At 38.2% G+C, this 19,822-nt stretch overlaps 2 protein-coding genes across 3 annotated transcripts in view; both read right to left on the reverse strand.

Moving 5' to 3' along the window:
• cog5 (component of oligomeric golgi complex 5) overlaps positions 1–12,419 on the reverse strand; it is a 52,658-nt gene extending 40,239 nt beyond the window's left edge. Inside the window, exons 1-6 of the mRNA XM_059325770.1 lie at positions 12,356–12,419; positions 11,927–12,066; positions 9,908–9,965; positions 6,949–7,003; positions 5,961–6,030; positions 4,919–5,039 (exon numbers count right to left, since the gene is read on the reverse strand). Coding sequence (XP_059181753.1) covers positions 4,919–5,039; positions 5,961–6,030; positions 6,949–7,003; positions 9,908–9,965; positions 11,927–12,066; positions 12,356–12,401 — 490 coding nt within the window. The 5' untranslated portion in view covers positions 12,402–12,419. The remainder of the gene's footprint in view (positions 1–4,918; positions 5,040–5,960; positions 6,031–6,948; positions 7,004–9,907; positions 9,966–11,926; positions 12,067–12,355) is intronic.
• A 3,596-nt stretch (positions 12,420–16,015) lies between these two features.
• The window catches only part of large1 (LARGE xylosyl- and glucuronyltransferase 1), a 79,920-nt gene continuing 76,113 nt past the window's right edge, over positions 16,016–19,822 (reverse strand). For both annotated transcript variants that reach the window (XM_059325785.1, XM_059325786.1), the window contains one exon: positions 16,016–17,814. In XM_059325785.1, the coding sequence (XP_059181768.1) occupies positions 17,617–17,814 (198 nt within the window). In that variant the 3' untranslated portion in view covers positions 16,016–17,616. The remainder of the gene's footprint in view (positions 17,815–19,822) is intronic.

The raw sequence follows: 19,822 nt of genomic DNA on the forward strand, positions 1-19,822 counted from the left end.
GCAATGGCTTTCCAGCTTAACTGGTTTCAATGATATGGATTATCCAGGGAAGTAACAGTGCAGACGTCAGAGTACTTTCTCTGGCCCTGCTCTGGATGAAGGGATGCCAGCCTTTGCGGCAAGCAGCATTAAAAAGGATTTTAAAAATATGTATGTTGGCCTCAGGTAAAAACATTTCGGTGGATACACCGTGCAGTGCAGTGCTACCAAAACGTAAACAACCCATAGTCCGTTGTTTCTGGTCTATGCATATTACACTAAACAACAATGGGAATGCGCAAATAAAGGAAATTAGATCACTGTTTCCCAAACACTCCATTTCACATGTCCACACAAATACCAACTAACCTGGGCGTCCCGGTGGCTCATACTGGTAGAGCGCGTACCATTAAGGCTGAGTCCTTCCTGCGGCGGACCCGTGTTCGAATCCGGCCTGAGGTCCCTTTGCCGCATGTCCTCCCCTCTGTCTCCCCCTTTCTATCCATCACTTTCAATAAAAGCAAAAATGCCCAAAAAATTATCTTTAAAAAAACAAAAAAAACAACTAACCAAGGTGGTTTAGCTTATTGACAAGGTAGCCACCAGCTAACTGCAGCTGTCATTAGCTAGTTGGCTCAGTTAGCCATGCAGATGGCCATGCAGCCATCCTAATCCAGGACTCTGGCCCTGGGGTTCCTGGCTGTGGAGCTCAGCCTGGGCAGTAAGCAATGCCGGCAGTAACCAACACAACAGGATTGAAGCTCCTGCAAAGAGTGAGTGTTTGAGCAATTGAAAGACTTTTATGAAGAAGCGCTAAACGTAAGGTCTGTTTTCCCAGCCCAGCACAGGTAAACCAGGCCTCCATCAGGGCTGTTCATTGTCTCCAATTCTCTTTGTGGTATTCGTGGACAGGATCTCAAGGTGCAGCTGGGGGAGGAGGGCTTTCGGTTTGGTGACCTCAGAATTGCATCTCTGCTTTTTGCAGATGATGTGGTTCTTTTGGCTTCATCAGGCCGGCACCTCCAGCCTGCACTGGTTTGTGGTTTGCAGCACACAGTTACAAGTCTTTTATCTCTGAAGCCAGTAACCTGTTTAACAAACACCCGCCCAGGATTAACAACCTGTGTCCTAATCAGAGGCATGGGAATGTGTTTATATTATTTATTTATTATTTACATCTGTATACAGGGGGCAGGGCAAAAGTAAGTATACAGTGATAAAAAAACATGCACCCAAAATTATTTTATTGACTATACAAACATATCAATAATAACATATTAATCCCTAAAATCCATAAACTGTTTGCCCAGTATTCCGCATTCACAAATCCTAGCACCACTATTATAATACTGGTAATACTGAAATAATCCTTATTGTATGCCTACTTTTGCAGCCCCTGTATATCCTGATTATTAATTCATTATTTAATATCTCATAATATACTTATGGTGTCTTTTGAACATCGGAAATAATTTATTGTTTTAAACGTTTCAGGGAACACTGAAACTTTGTAACTTATATCAAACCCTACACTCAGGAATGATCAGCCTCACATCACTGAATGAAAATGATATAAAAAAATAAATAAAAATAAAATGATGTAAAAGTGTTTCTTGCTGACAGACTCTCAAATGCTTTTTTTTTTTTACTTTAATTGTATCCATAATAAATCTTAATGGGAGAAATAACAGGCCGTGGAAGGAAAACCCCCAAAATCCGAGAAGTTTTCTTATCATTTATTATAAATGAAGAAAGATGTTTGTGGTCCTTTTGTTGTTCAGCCCCATAATTAATGCAGATTTTTAACTATATGGTGAATAAATATATATAAAACTTGTGAGTGACACACTTGAGTGTAATCTGTGATCTCTGAATGGAGGTTATATAGGGATGTAGTAGCCTACATTCTGTATATTTTGTATTCATTGATACTTTTGTTTTATTGTGCAAATAAAATATTTCATAAACAACATGTTGATGGCGTATTGAGTGAAAGGGGATGTAGAATGTGAGGAATGCTACTATCATGTAGGGTGATATCAACTACAGAAAATTGGTATTATGACTTTGGATCTGCTTCTCCGACACATAAGGGGAATGTGAAGAGATGTATTGTGTTCTTTGTGTTCCAAATCAGCAACTGACATAAGCAGCTCTTGGGCTATGTCTGTCTGCTGAGTGATGAACTAGTTGAATTAATTTCAGTGGATCCGCAGGAGCTTTTAATAGGCAAATGTAATAATCTGTATTTCAGGCACATAGGACCATATTATAGAAAACAGGATAGAATATAATAATATAAGAGGACACCAGCGATAAAAACGTTAACATAATATAAGCTAAGGCAAGTCGTTTGATTTCATGAAGTCATAATACCAGTTACACCGATTCCCATGTGATGAACCAAAAAGCGTTCCAATATACTCTAGTTGATATTCCCCCATGTGATAGTAGCATTTCTCAAATTAGCGGAACATATGACTATGGAGGCCCCAGTCTACTCTGCTCACATTTACTTTCTGGTGGTTGTTGGTGCCCACTGCAGCTACACTGCAAAAAAAGCCAACTTGTATTTTTGGCCTAAAACAGTGATTTAAGTTGGTAAAACTTGTAAATATAAATTATTGACATTTAGAGCAATAATGTAAGTTAGCACAACAAATGAAGCCAGTTGTATGCTCAAAAACAAGTTGGTGAAATGCTGTTACTTATATCTTTAAGTTGGGGTTCACAACAAGGGACAATAGTTCTGTTAACTCTTATTTCTTTGTTGTGAAATTCGGTTATTAGCGAAAGCTAGCGGCTAACTGATGCTAGTGGCTAACTGATGCTAGCGGCGCTGCTTGTTACAGCTACAAGAGTAGCCATTAGCGTATCAAAGCTAACTCAAAATTGTGGTCGCAACATTAGCTGACATTTCATAGCAGCGTTACAATCGTGCCAATTCAGCACATTGCAGAAGTAAGGATTAAAAGTTATTACAATGTAAAATTATAAGTTAGCACAACTTAGTTGAGTTGAGTTGAGCAAACACAAAAACAAAACTTAAAATATTTAGTTTAATTGTCCAACTTAAAATTTTATCGAAGTTTGTTGCCTTGAAATTTTGAGTTCACCCAACGTTTTTTTTTTTGCAGTGTACTGCTGAAGTAACAAGTCCCCTCCTTCCACCCACCCCTCTTCTGATGCAGTACAGCACTGTTACCGCTGCTGCAGTGTGTACAAATGAATGTAATGACATCTGAAAATTAGTATCCATCCTCTAGGGACCACGAAATGTAATGGTTGTTGAGACATTTTAGTCTGGACTCAAGTGGTCAACTGACCAATATCCCTTATCCAGAGGGGAATGCCACTAGCATGGCTCACACAGACCCAGACCAAAAGTATGCAAACTCTGTGAAAAGGAAATATCTGATACTCAGAAATAATCTGAAATCATTTTTCAGATGACTCTCTTTAATCCCGACTGAAGTAATTCCAGGACCCCACAGGGTGAACTATAACAAAGCAGCAATGCCCACTTGAGAATTGTTGGAATTGTTGGACAACAACCAACTGGCACAGCAGAGACCAGAAGTAGACATTGTGTCACCTTTAACAATTTGTTCTTGTGCCAGAGAATACTGAGCACAATGACACCATTAAAAAGGTCAACAGCCAGAGGCATTTGTGCAAGCCTGTGTGTGTTGTGTGTGTGGTATGAGAAGTGGTCATAGGCCAACATGAGCAGGCTGCTGAAAACAATTTTCCTTCTCAACCTGTTCTGGTGTGCCTAATGCCTTGTGATAACCAAGGCTATTAAGGCATTGACCACAAGGATTGGTGAGGACCCTATTGGAATTGAAGGAATTATTATTATCATTTTATAGGAAACTTAATTGGCTTTTCGGAGTCTTTAACATACAGGTACATCTCAAAAAAATTAATAACGTGGAAAAGTTCAACATTTTTTGTCAATTGGATTGGAAAAGCATGAAGTGCTCTAAAATTTCCTGGCTGCGTCAACTCTGGACTTCGGAAAACACAGAGGACCAACACCAGCAGATGACATGGCACCCCAAATCAACAATGACTGTGGACTCTGGACTTAAAGCAACGTGGATTCTGTGCCTCTGCACTCTTCCTCCAGACTCTGGGACCTCAATTTCCAAATTAAATGCAAAATTTACTTTCATGTGGACCACGGAAACATCATGATTTGGGGATGCTTTGCTGCCACAAGGCCTGGACTGCTTGCCATCATCAAGGAGAAAATGAATTCCCAAATTTAACAAGGTATCCTAAAGGATAATTTCAGGGTGGGTGTCCACCAGCTGAAGCTCAGTGGAAGTTGGATGATGCAGCAGGACAATGACCCCATACATTGAAGTAAACTGGAGCAGCCCAGTCAGAGCCCAGACCTCAATCCAATAGAGATACTGTGGAATGACCTCATAAGAGCCGTTCACACTAGACATCTTGAGAATATGGCTGAGCTGCGGCAGTTCTGTCAGGAAGAATGGCCCAAAATTCCTCCTGAACATTGTGTAGGTCTGATCAGTAGCTACCAGAAGCGTTTGGTTGAGGTTATTGCTGCCAAAGGAGGTTTGACCAGTTATTATATCCAAGGGTTTACTTACGTTTTAGTGAAATACAAAAATCTGAGCCTTTTGTAAAGGACAAAAATAGAAGATACTTGAGGAAAAGCAACAGAGGAGCGATACTTCTTCCAAAGCAGAGTAGAAGTATGTGTCTTGTGAACAGAACAAATCATTATGAGAAAATTACAGTATAGACAATGAGGATGAAGATCAGTGAAGGTGAACTGTAAGGATCAGCACTGGTGTGAAATTTTACACCTTGAAGTTTTGCTTATCGGGACACTACAGCAGCAATAGTAGTTTTGTCGAAACAAAAGTGAACTCATATAATAATCAATAAACATGCATGTCCTTACCTAGTTCATTGAGGCTCTGTGCAGCCTTGGTGATCTCCCTACTGCCCCCCTGTAGCTGACCCTGGAGCCTCTTGCTCAGGTACAGGATACGAATGATCCTCCGCAGCAGGTCACAGGCCACCTGAGGAAGGGTGAGAGGGATGAGACAAGATGCTGAGATCTGTGAATGAAACTTTAACCAAAATATCTAGGGATTATGTGATTACTAAAGTGCGCCTCAGCCAACAGACAGCACTGCTACAGCTATCGACTACTCCTATGGCACCAGTAAATTTCAAGACCATCCAACAGAGCTAATAAAGAGGTAAAAAACTATTTTTTACGCGACATCCCAGCACCTCTGGATGTGAACCCTGTTGACTAGTGGAAATCAAGCATGGAAAAATTTCTCTTGACTGGCCAAGTTAGCCAAGCAATATTTGTGCAAACCGGGTGACAATTGCACCGAACTGAAAACTTTTGGACCTTGTGCCTTCAGCACCACAACCCCCACCCTTTGGAACTCTCTACTGGACAAAATCAGTAATGCTGCATCCATGGACACCTTCAAAAAAAACTTTTCAAGCACCATCTGTTCACCAAGGCCTTTGGCCTCAGTTCACCCCCTAAACCCCGTAATCACAACCCACTTTCTCTATCTTTCAGTTATGCCCATTGTAAAGTGTCCTTGGGTTTCTTGAAAGGCGCTATGTTAATTTAAGTTATTATTATCATTATTACCTGGCATTTAAACTCCCCGGCCAAAACCCTGCATCATTGCTATTTTTTACTGTCCTCCCAAACTCAACCAATCCTTTCTGTCAGACAGAATTCTTTCCTGTCAGTCTTACCATCTATCTTACTCCTAGGTGACTTTAAAAGTTTTTACGCTGACGTTAGGTGTTGAGGGTTGTCTGAGGGTTTTGTAAAGCACAGAATTAAATGTGAAATAATGTTCTTATGCCATGCAGTTTCTTCTACCATTGCAAAAGACAAAGTCACTGAATGACAGCCACAGAAAAGTGATGGAATCAAATCATTATTGTGTGTGGTGGAAAGTTACCTGTAGTCTGGCAAGCTGGGTGATCCTGGCCACAATCTTGTTGTATGGGTCAACAATCTTTGTCCTTATCCTGAAGAGATGTGCATGGCTCCGTTAAGAACCAAAGAGGTGCATATAAAAGCATCATATACAGTGTTTCCTTTATAGCTGTACAGGCCTGGCAATGGGAACCTCCCATCAAGCCAAACAAATATTTGTTTATTAATATTATTATTATTATTACAGTCTGTAACAGCTAGATATTTGAATGTCTGTAATCTAAACTGCTAAAGGTGTTCAATTAATGTTGAATGTGTTACATTTTATAATGAAATTTGGTGTGGCACATGTGGTAAAATACGTTTTTTTTGTTAGTCCCCCTTCCTATGACGTCTGGGACAATATGGGAGAGATGGTACTATATATATATATATATATATATATATATATACACACATTTGTCTTGATATATCAGAAAGACAAATCTTCATCACAGCGTTTTACTCAAGCTGTGATGATGGTCATACAAGTAAGATAAGGCATTTTGGGTGCTACATTAGGAAAAACTACTTTCTGAATCAGCCTTTCATGCACCTTGAGACATATTTGAATCAAAATGTGATGAGAGTTGCAAGTTGTTTAGCTCATCTTGCCAGCCACTGTCAAACAAGGATGATTAAATGATGCCCACTCATTTTGGATGAAGGAGATTAGTTCCAGATTAGAGTTTTTAAGTGTCAAACCCTTCATGTATACTAATTAAGGAAGTTCGTCAAAAATGTTACATTTTTGTTGCTTTGTCATAAATATTTGCCAATATTGATGAAAGAAAATATTTGGACTCTAAATACTCAGGGGTTCATGGATTCAAATCAAGTAAGCAATCATGTAATTCCAAGGCTTAACTAAAAACATTGGGTAAATAATAGAGAAAGAAGTGGAGTGTACATGTAAAGCAGCAGGCACTGAAGCCAATCACCTGACTTAAGCCATAGGAAAACAGATTTACCTATCAACTGCTGCTTGCAGAGCACTGATCCTTGTCTGCATCATCTGAAGGACCCCTGAAAATAACAAAAAAAAAAAATTCTGTTAATGTGATACTGCTACCTCCTTTCTTAGAAGACGTTAACTGAAAAATGCTTGCGCCCTCTGGTGGTAAAACCCAAGAAATGCAATCATTGTAAAACAGGGGTCTCGAACTCAAATTACCTGGGGGCCACTGGAGGCAGTATCAAAAAGACACAAAATGACCAAAAAAAGTAATTAAAGGGACCTTCCACACACACAACACGGTAAAGTGCCATTCATATAAAACTCACATTAAACTTTCATATCAAGGCGGGGGCCACAAAATATCGTCACGGGGGCCGCAATTGGAAACCTTGGAAAACTTATTTAAACATCCCATATCAGATAATGCAATAATCATTGCTCTGCAATATGGGTCGCCCACTGATGGAAGGTCGTGGTTCTATCCTGACCATGGCAGCCTACATGTCAAAGTATCATTGCTCCTGATGCTGCGTTCATCGGTGTCAACGGTGCCACCTGATGGTGGCAGGTGCAGGGCAGTAGTTCTCAACCTTATTGAGTCGCGACCCCCAATTTAACATGCATGTTGTCCGCGACCCCCGCTCACTGAACAGAATCTCACGCGCACAGTTCAGATCACCCAAATAGACACAAAATGACCAAAAAAAGGAAACAAAATGACCAAAAAAAGACACAAATTGGCCACAAAATGATCAAAAAAAGACACAAAATAACCAAAAAGACACAAATTGACCAAAAAAGAAACAAAATGACCAAAAAAAAAATACACAAAATTACCAAAAAGACACAAATTGACCAAAAAAGAAACAAAATGACCAAAAAGGCCAGAATTGTTTTCCATTTGGACAAGAAGTCTACAGTGATCACTAGCATCAAAAGCTGCACGGAGATCCAGTTTTGAAGCACAGAAGTGGAATCTTAATCCATAATAAGATAATTTCCAGCTTTAGTAAGTTCAGTTTTGGTTATGTATCTGTTCAACCCTTTTGTTTTGAATGGGAATGTTAAAGAAACCCAAGATTACCTTCTTTCACCCATGCACCAGAGTTAAAACCTGGTCTTTTTCATCCCCTTATGCCCACTTTATTACCATCCAGACTGGATTATTTAAATGTTTTGCTGTCAGGCCTTCCACATGCTAGTACTAGAAGTCTTCAAGTGGTTCAGAATGCGCTGCAGCTACAATCCAACTACAACCAGAACATTTTGCACATAACGCCAGTTTAAGCATTTACTGGCTCCCTATCCATGTCAGATTCCTTGAACCTTAAAATCCGATTAGGACTCTTCACTCTCATAATACAGGGCTACTGTCATTCCCCAGAGAAATAAAGAAATGAGCAGGCCACAGGGCCACTTCCTCTGGAAAAAGCTGGCTCCACAATTTCAGACAATCAGACTCTGTAATTTAAGACATTTAAGTCCAAACTCAAAGTCATCTAGCAACGTGACTCAGGCTGTTTAGCAACACATGGAACCTATTTGACATCCACCCTGATCCGTTTTCCTTATATATGGTATGTTCACATTCTATGTATCATTTTTGTCCAATGAATTGTCTATCCATCCAGAGAACAACCAAACCACAATGGACATTAACCTGCTTGCCAATACATTTGAGGAAAACAGGGGAGGGTAAATCAATCTTATCTTTGTGTTTCCTGTACTTGATTTTACTTTTTTATTGCATGATGTGAAATAAGTTATTGCTAACAGAATTTGTAATATATCTTTGTTGTTTTGGTTGGATTGATGCTGTTAGTGTTTGAGTTTTATAGATTTCTGTCAATTTTGGTCGAAATTGAACTAAAAATTAACTCTTTGATGTCCGTTTAATCTTGTGACAATGTTTTAGATTTTAATTTTACTTTATTTCAGATATATATATATGAATTTAAACATAAAAACCAAAGCAGACTGCAGTAAGTGGTCTGCTTTGACCGTGATACAGTGTAGCCTTGTATTTCTTCATTTTGTTGAATAGTGAAGACAAGAATAAAATAAATTATATGTTTATTTGACAGGGGAATTATTATATTGATTGTGATTAACTTAAAAAAAAAACTGAGATAAAATTATATTAAGACTAAAATATAACATTACTTTAAAATATTAAGTCTAAAATACAGAAATCAACGAATAGAGTTGTTTAACACTTTTAAATACATTTATAACAAATTCCTTTTGAAAATGTTTATTTACTGAAAACAAAATATAAAAGCTGAAAGAAGACAAGAACATTTTTATTAGAACCTTTTACAGTAATGCAAAACCAGAGTGCAGTAACTAGATTTTGGGGTCAAAGGTCAAACAAATCATCATGAGCATAAAAATTACATCATTAATACATGTAGAAATAAGTGTCATATCAATTACCTACCTATGACCAATTTGGATGGCCAGTTAGAAAACTTTAAAAAACTTTAAAGCAGTTTTCCTCAGTTTTACCCTTAGTGTAGTTACTGCAGTTAGGCTTTGTAGGGCAGTATGGGGGTCCGTGCTAAGTTGATGTTCCTGAGGTTTCTTCCATTTTCTCACCATTAAAAAGTTATTTCACTTGACAAATAAACCAGAATGCAGTTGAGTGTAATAATCTAATCATTTTTTGTGTGTGATTGACTAAAGTCATAAGCCACTTGGCGAGTAGTGAAATGGCAACATAGAAAATAAATGCACTGGTTTTCAACAGCCAAATGTCCAAAATTGGTTGTATTGCATTGCTGGATGCACTAACAAGGATAGCTTTCAAAATGGTAACTTCTCACAGTAGCACTATTAATGTATTTGAGTCAAATGTGTTTGCAATTCATTTATAAAGCATACTGAAATGAAATGAGACCAATGGCAGTCAGACAAAGGGGTAAAACATTCTAAAGGCCATGGTGTATGTGCATGACGCTGTGTCTCTTTACCTTCAAGGGACTCTATTCCAGTCGCCTGAGAGAGTAAGTCTTCATGTCTGGCCACAACCTGGAAGGAAGGAGAACAATTATTTAAGGATTGGCTCCCATTATAGTTACTGTGTTTCCTGTGTGAGATTCAAAGCAAAATTCTACTGTGAAATAAAATGAGCTGAACCAAATTGCTCCCTGAAAAGGTACATAATGAGTCTAAAAACTTGTGTGGGTTATATTATTACTATTATTATTATTATTATTATTATTATTATCATATATACTGTTGCTGCCACTACTATTATTACTATATACTGTAATATACTACTATTATTATTATACCAGCCTTAGCGGCCTTATTTATTATTATTATTATTACTTTATATCATATTATTTTATTTATAATTATCATATTATTTTATTTATAATTATTTTTATTTATTTTTTATTTTATATTATATTGTTTATTTATTATTACATATTATATTATATATTATATACTGTACTATTATTATTATTATTATTATTATTATTATCATTATATACCGTCTAGTCACTATAGCATTGTTGCCATCACATCACCAGTTTAATTATTACCATCATCTTGTCAACCATCCTACCAACTGATCTTCTTTTTTTAACTTCTTAAGTGTCCTTGTTCTATTCTGTGTTTTTTTCTATTGTTGTTTTTACTATGCTACCTCAGTATTTTATTCTATTGTATTGTATTGTACTTGAATACCGGACTGCTGTGACAACCGAATTTCCCCTCGGGGATGAATAAAGTAATCTATCTATCTATCTATCTATCTATCTATCTATCTATCTATCTATCTATCTATCTAGTGCTTAATATATGGGTAACAGTGTTGCGGCACTGAAGAAATTGTCTATAAAACATTACAATGTTGGGTCAACTTCTAAACCAATCAGCTGTTATATCTGGTGAGAGGCAGGCATTTCCCATCATGCCCTGGGTCTTGCAGTCGGTGTCAACCAACCACGGCGCTGGCTCTAAAAAAACTGCAGACACCTCAGTCTCATAGCATTATCATTGTTTTATTGTTGTGTTCATTATGACATGAGCAAGTTAGGATCAAGCTGGAGTGGACACAAATCTAACCAGCATGCCTTGTGCGGTGATCAATGCTGCACAGGCCTGGCTCATCATGAAGAATTGGCATTTATTCTGCATTAATGTGGGATCATGATGTTTCCACATTATGACTAAAAGACCAACACACCAAAATCAGAACAACTTCCGAACTTGGAAATGGGAGCATCTGATCTGAACTTAAGGTGGGAAGGAGGAAGACGCGAACAGAGCATGTTGTGTTTATTTATTATACTTCACGTCTATTTAGGTCATGAGACCCACCAGACACACACACTGGTAAAACCAGAGAAAGTCAGTGTTTCTCATTAATTACCTAGACTGTGGCACGCCATAGTCTAAACTGTCCCGCCATAGTTTAATTTGCCGTGCAAATGTCACATTTAAAGCTTCTGGAAGTATATTTATGTCACCTTGTCAGTCAGTCAGTCAGTCCAACCCCGCACCTCTTCGTCCTCCTCCGAGACATGCTTACATACAATGTTCCTATATCATCAAAGAGGGGCTTGACAGAAAAAGGGGTCCACTGGTCCTTGATTTCCAGTTCCTGATGATAGTTTTCTTGGCAATAGGGGTTTGGCTTAATTTTAAACATGTTAGAAAAGGTTTACACCAGCCCAACCCTACTCTCAGCAACACTCTATTTGGTTTTGGTTTTCCTTGTTCATTAGGTTACAAAAACAAGATAAGATACATACATACTTAGCCTTGCATTGTTATTTGCATCATCATTAATTCTGGCTTGGTATTTCTTGTAGAATTTCCAAGTTCAGGTAATTCTCAAAGATTTAACATTAGTTGGCAATGTGATTGTGCACTCTTTTGTGCAAAGCTTCATCTCACCAAGTCTGCTATAAATTGACTTTTCACGCTGTTAAAACAGTGGCTCAGTGTGGCTGTATTGCGGTGTATTGGGTCTCTACCTGGCTGTGCAGCTCCTTGTCCAGCTGACTGATGCCCTGTGCCAGCTTGGCCAGCTGCTCAGCGATGACAGCATGGTGAATAGCCTGAGCTGTGTACGTTTTCACATCGAAGTCCTCTCCCAGGAAATCAGCGTAGCACCCTATAAACACAGCGGCACTTTTAAAACCATTCACTCTATTTACACTTTATACCACTTCTAAAAGCAACTCTTGTAGTGTATTGTTACTGAAACAAATATAACGTTTTCGGTGACATACGAACACGTCATAATAACTCATTAAGAGGGCTCACAACAGGGCTTTTGCAGTGGATAGCTGAGTGACGAATGTGGCCATTTGGTCAAGCTGTTGGTTATATGTTTTAAAACTATCGACTAACACAATGCATTTGACACACATCGTCGCTGCCATTCATATCGCTGTTTTTACCATCTTTCAGCATCGCATTCGTGGAAGCTTCTCTCCTGTTCTCCATTTTGATACTTCCGCATGTGACGTTGCAACTGACGTAGAATGTAACGTAGAGAGGACGTTGCCCGAGCCTTAAAGGGCTACACACTTTAACGTTTTCACAAGAGAATTAAAATATTATATCGAAACTTCAGAGTTGACCCCAAATAAAAAGTGTGAACGCGCTCTCATGCACTTTAAAAATGTATTTTCAGAAGCCCCAGAATAATATAAAGAGAAGCACATTATATGCGCTTTATTGTTATTTTATTTTTATATACTGTATTTAATTTACTGTAACCGACATTTTTCTTTGTATATCTTGTTTATATACCGAATGCCTGTATTTCTTTCATTGTTAAATAAAGATCTGAAAAAAAAGGGCTACACACCATCAGTGCCGTTGAGCGTGAGGGGACATCCGGGAAAATCCCTGAAAATTGTATTTTGCGACAGCTCCCCAATTTCATTGGAACCATTACAAACTAACTTTTGTTTCATGAAACCGAAGCGCGGTGACGAATAATTTTAGCATGTGCTTTAAATTAAACATAATGAATGAATGAATAAACGATTACAGCAATGAAGTGGATGATATGAGAAAAACATGTATGGGCCTACGTTTTCAGGCTACATATTGGCATTTAGTGTACTTCATGCAAAAAGTTAATTTTGTATGACTTTATGTATCATGTAATACACCTACACACACGTTTTTTCCTTTATTATTCATATTATATATCACATGAGTTTATATCACTACATTGATATCAGGCTACTATATAGCATATATTTAGAGATTTATTGAACAGAAATTAAGCACCTCCAGCGCAGAAGATCTGAAATGTATTTTTGTTTATTATTATGTTTTTGCTTTATTTATGTCAGTAAAACAGTTGAAAAGTATTAGGCTAACTTTGATTAATTAACGACTCTCTTTTCTGGGATTTTGAGATGCTGATTTAGTTTCAGGTTTACAGCTGTCCAACCGCCCACCGGGATGCAAGGAGGAGAGAGGAAACGATTTAAGAGACATGAGCAGTCCTTTCCTCCGAATCATCATGGGAAGCGACATCTTTTTCGTTTTCTCTGTTTAACAAACAGCTGCACATGAATAACAACCTGCATTGTGTATTCATACTGTAACCTGTGTCTTTCTCAGGGACAAGGGAATGCATTCATTTCTTTATTTATGTATGGGTGACTGAATTAAAATCTCAAACGATGTAAAAGGGTTTCTTGCTGACCGACAAACTCTTCCGTAGATATATCCATATCCGTAATAAATCACACAGTGCAGTGTGTTAACAGAATCTACTACATAATTTACAAGAAGACTGTCAAAATAAGATGCCTTAAATGAAACATACAAGAACCCATATTCTCCTCTACAATAATTCATTAAAATATGCAATGATTGAGATGGAATAGTGGCATTGGAATGTGCAAAGGCCACCAGATTTGGGCTTTTATGGGAAAAAAAATTCTGTCTGAAAAATTAAAAAAAGGGGTTTTGAATTTAGCTCTCAAAGTGCACAAAACTGATGTATTTTACTTTAAAAAATGTACAAAATCTTCTCCCAGAAGGCCATGCCCCTGGACCCCCCTAAAATGGTTAGTCTCATAAAATCCTGTGGGAAGCACTGATGACATACTACTACTACTACTCAGAAATTATAAAATGTTCTGCTCTATATATGTTTGTTAATTCTGTTTGTTTGAGAAAATCCTTAACATAACAAACATATATTTGATATATATTGATTGTGATCATCTAATTGCAATCCAGGTCAAACAACAATAATATAATATAATATAACATAATATAATATATTGCTTTCTATGGTGCCCATCTTGGAAAATGGCAGCCATATTGGAATTTTTTTGCGTGGCTAACATGCTGAAATTTGGGGAGTTATTTTACTTCCTTCCTTACAAGATGGTTGAGAGGTGCAGGCGGCAACCTCCGGGTCTGAGCAGTGAGGCAAACCAGGAAGTGCCTTAAGCTGCATTCTACCAAAAATTGCCAGCAGGGGGGCGCTGACAGCGGCTGCAGAAGCATTTTGGTCCATTCCTTTCAATACAAAATGAGAAAACTTCTAATTTCATTTAGTACCTCAGAAATGTTTTTATGCTCACACTATGGTCTCAGTCGCTAGTAAAAAAATCTTCTTCAAGACAATATGATGTTAATAGTGTAAATAATGGCCCCATTTAGAAGAAAATAGAAAATAAAGAATCGTATGATTTGGGGCGTGGCTACCTTTGATTGACAGGTGGCTAACAAGGCGAGCCGTCATCAGGAGAGTATCAGAAAGTTGCATATCCACAGCACTGTGTCAATAATGTAAAAAAAAAAAAAGGTTGTTTACCGGTTCGGTCTCATAACTTTGACCCTTTCACATTGTATTTTCACATAATGAAACAAAATGGCGACGAGTATAACGCTGAACTTGGTGCCTTAAATGGGCAGTCCACAAACCAATGGGTGACGTCACGGTCACTACGTCCTTTATTTATACTATGTCTATGTGTGACACCCTTTAAACCAAAGTAATTCCTCTTTACTTTGGGATGACAAGGCTATATTCATGAGGAGAGAAATGATGAAACAAACTAACAGCAGATTGTTTGACTCTTTGCTTTATTCAGGTAGCAGCATCAGTAAGCACTGTCCTACTTACACACTGCAGCTCCTCCCAGCCCTGCAAAGCCACACACACAATCAGAACAGAGTCAAAGTTCACACAACTGCATACTGAACATCCTCGTACAATCAGACGCACAGCATATTCACACACACGCACACACACACCTGCAACAAGCCCTTCTGCAACTTGCCTGTACAGTAAGAAACTGCTGTCATGACTGAGAGAGAGAGAGAGAGAGAGAGAGAGAGAGAGAGAGAGAGAGAGAGAGAGAGAGAGAGAGAGAGAGAGAGAGAGAGGCCTCTAGTTTTACATTGTTACAGTTTAAACTCTTGTTTTGGCCATAAATGTAATTCATCAATGAGTTTGAGTTTGAGGTTATTGGTTAACTAAAATGTTTTTGTTTTTCCTGCTAACATGCATACGTTCTTCCGCTGTCAGTTAGGCTTGAGGTGTATTAGCACCATCTTCTGGATCGAAGCAGAGACAACCCTGATTTGAATGTGGGAAAACCAGTACAGGTTTCTATGGTATCAGGATTTTTATTTATCATTTGAATCCTCTATAATTCTTTATATAATGTTCAATATTATCACAGTGAGATTCACATACTGTACATGATTTAATGTAATTTCCAAAATCATGATCATAAATTTCTGTTCACTGTAATCCATTCATGATTATCCAACTTTAGTTTTCACTCCATTGTGATATATATACTCAACAGTGATGTGTATAATATTTTATAGTTGGTATATATAATAATATAATTACTGTCAGTCTGTGTGTGTCCTGTCTCTCTCTAGATGAGCAGTCCACGGAGAATTGGGCCTATAACTGCACTGTAATAAATGATTCTGTAGTCATTTCATTTTACTTAATATATTTGATAAAATGTATTAAATATAAATGCGTCCTTGATTTTGAGGCAGTTGTTTAAGTAACTTTAATATAAAAATGTTTGAGATAGAATCTACTTATTTTGATCACATTAAATTTAAAAATGTATGTGTATGTAATTCTAAATGAAGAGAATTTTGAATGAATGCAACACAATAGAATTAGTCCGTTTTTGTAATTTGCTCAACTTGTAACTTAGTTAGATTTAATTAATAATATTGCGTGCAATCAATTTTATTGCGGAGCTATTGTTTATCTTTTCTTACAGTGTGGAGGGTTGCCGGTCTGAATCCCAGAACTGACAGGTTAAGAGCTTATAACTATAACTAGGTGCTACAGCACTATTCAGCTGAACAGAATATCCATAATAAACCCACATCAGGATCACCACACCCAGCCTGACAGTGTGTGACGACACAAACAGGAGAACACTCACCACTGCAGACTTATTGGATGCCAGTACAATGTCATCAACCTAGAGACCAGAGTGAGGAAAAAGAGGGAGAGAAAGAGTGTCTCTCCTGAATGCAAGTGGTTAATTTTACAGAGTTTAAACTCTGTGCTCTACTGGAACTACCCCTCCTTACTCCATCCATCAGAGCTATAAACACAATGATAAATAATACTAATTGTTGGTAGGAAAAGTAAACAGTAAGCTCAGTGATTGGTGCTTTGCCTTGTGTTGCTCGTTGTGGTGAAGTGGCAGCTTCACAGACTGACAGGACTTCCAGCAGGTGTTTGTACAGACCGCACTGGCATCAATTAAAAGCACACTGCACCAGCTGCTTTCAGATTCTCCAGTCATAACAAAACACTGCAAACAATGTCTAGCAGCACGCTCAGGCTGATGTGGACATACCCTGAATATCAAGCACATCTTTGCACTTACTTCCCTCATCATAAGAGGAGTAAAATGTTCTGATCTGCATCAGCTATGGAACAAATTAAGCAGCAGCAGATGGTCAGCTGCTCTGCTATTAGCCTTAATATCTGAGTGTGTGTCACTCGTCACAAACGAGACTTTCAAAATCTATGTGGATATGTTTACCTTTGTCTTATTTCACTGCCTGGTGAGGATTAGGATTTGAGTCGGGTGTTGAGTCAGACTGCTGCTGCTTTTTGATGGCACTTGGAAGGTGTGCAAACAGAATTTAAGTCCACAACACTTTCACATTTTCAGCTCTCCTTAAGTTGTTTTCTTAACTCCGTTCTGGACCAACACATACACACACACACACGCACACGCACACACGCACACACACACATAATGTTACACACACACACAACTCACTGTCACTGGCCTTACAAATATGGCAAGGCATTCAATGTTTGCTTTCTTTGCCAGCTGTCTGTGAGATTTCAGGGCCGGAGCTCATCGCCCCACAGTCGGGCCAGGATGAAGCAGTCACTCATGTCTTCTTTTACAGCTTTTATATCCTGGCAGAAATGAATAACTCCTCCTGGATAACTTCTTTCATCCACAGCAGAGGACAAAGAATGGACAAAGATACCCTTGCAGTCCCACACTGAGGGTCAAATGTTCTAACAAAGTCTGAGGGACTCAAGTCTCATATACTGTATATTGTGGTATTGCTACCCCCCCCCCACCCCCCAAAACCCCCACCCCCTCCTCCCCCCCAAACCCCCAATTCAGTAGTTCAGTGCCAGGGGTCTAACTATCAGCAGTCGTGGCTAGCTGTTGTTCTCAGCCGTCATGTATTTTAGGGCGGCAAAGCCGTACCGCCGCGACATGTTCTGTTGGAACTCCTCCTTCAGGGTCTTGAGGCAGACCCGGTATTGCTTGTTGGAGCGAAACTTGGTGATGTCGAAGCTAGGTGCATGAGGCATGTGGATCATGTAGGCGTTAGGCAGAACCACAAACTCGTACTCCTGTAGAGAGAGAAGGACAGGAAAAACTTTCAGTCTACACTGCAAAAAAAGAAAAGTTGGGTGAATTCAAAATTTCAAGGCAACAAACTTCGATAACATTTTAAGTTGGACAATTAAACTAAATATTTAAAGTTTTGTTTTTGAGTTTGCTCAACTCTGAATTTCTCTGGCACGATTGTAGTGCCGCTTTGAATGTTAGCTAATGTTGTGACCAAAATTTTGAGTTAGCATTGATACGCTAATGGCTACTCTTGTAGATGTTACAAGCAGCGGCCACTAGCATCAGTTAGCCACTAGCATCAGTTAGCCTCTAGCTTTCGCTAATGACCAAATTTCACAACAAAGAAATAAGAGTTAGCAGAACTATTGTCCCTTGTTTTGAACCCCAACTTAAAGATATAAGTAACAACAACTCACAAACTTGTTTTTGAGCAGACAACTGGCTTCCTTTGTTGTGCTAATTTACATTATTGCCCTAAATGTCAGTAATTTATATTTCCAAGTTTTACCAAATTAAATCACTGTTTTAGGCCAAAAAATACAAGTTGGCTTTTTTGCAGTGTAGATGGTAGTACAACCACCTCATGTCTTTATTATGAAACCTCATACAAAGTGGCATTGTTATATGTTTTGGCCATCCAGCAGACACAGAGCAACGTTGTCATTCATTTGAAGTCATTTTTGTGTTCACCTGATCAATCCAATATTAATTTTAGCTCCACCAACTCCTGAGAAAAATATGAGCAGGCTGTTGCACCAGCTGAATGTAACCTTGATTGGAAGTTTGAGTAACTAACTTGTTTTTGTCCAGCCTGAAATAACTCAACAACTGAAAGCACTGACGTCAAATTCATGATCAACAAAGGATGAATCTTTTGAACTGTGGTGATCCACTGACAGTTTATCTAGTGCCACTAGATTTAAATTTGTATTTGTTAACTTTGGAATATGACCAAAAACTACAAAACTAATGGTGTATTAGTCTCAGCTGTTTGTGTTAAAAGTTTTCATGCTAACAAGATGGAGAATGTGGTAAAACTTATGCCTGCTAAACTTTTTGTATGTTAGCATTGCGTTGCATTGTGAGCAGGTTAGCATGGACATTAGCAGTTAGCACCATGTAGGTAGCCCAAGTACAGCCTCACAGAGCATGGATGGATGTAAAGTTCTCAGTTATATTACATAGATATAAAGTAACCTTTTCACAAAATGTTCAAATTAAGGCACTGAGAAACTAAGCTAAGCTATGCTGCTGTTCGGTGTGTTTATTCAAGCTGCTTCAATGGAAATAGCTGCCTGCTTGTGGATAAAAAACCCCAAAACAATGCACTGAAAGATGCGAAAAAAGTTAATCTGCATGACTCATAATTTACATTACCTACACAAATGCGATCCTTCCTTTATATATATTTTGTTCAGCTTTAGTGATAATATTACAACTTCCTTTAACCCTGTGATTGACTGGCAACCTGCCTAGGTGTACCCTGCCTCTCGCACAATGTCGACTGGTAATGGCTTACCCTGAATAGGATATTACAGACACTGGATGGTTGGACTTTGCTTTGACAAGATTTGAGACACTGTTTCAATGGAGGGATTTTTAATTTGGGATAAAACCCCAAAATCTGAACCAGGGGTTGGCTTTTCATTAAATAGGTCATATTGAGTACTTTATCCGAGCCTGACCGAAGACAAAATAATAAAGCAACATAATTAGACGCATATGCATTTGCTGTATAGCTGTAGAACATTAAACATAAAAATCACTAAAGAAATTACCATTTCAACGTTTATAGCTTTTACGACTATTAATTTAGTGTTTCAGAAGAAGTATACTGAGACCTTAAGCAGACTGTTAACCCTTAATAGGGCGCTCATTAAAATACTTGCAAATTCCAAATTTCAACCCTAGAGAATATTGGAGGATATTACATACAGCCAGAATGTGTAAAAAAGCATACGGATCCAGGGGAGGGGGGTAATATTTTGAGAAAAATTAGATTAAAGT

The sequence above is a fragment of the Centropristis striata genome, chromosome 22 (assembly GCF_030273125.1).
Source record: "Centropristis striata isolate RG_2023a ecotype Rhode Island chromosome 22, C.striata_1.0, whole genome shotgun sequence".
Lineage (NCBI taxonomy): Eukaryota > Metazoa > Chordata > Actinopteri > Perciformes > Serranidae > Centropristis > Centropristis striata.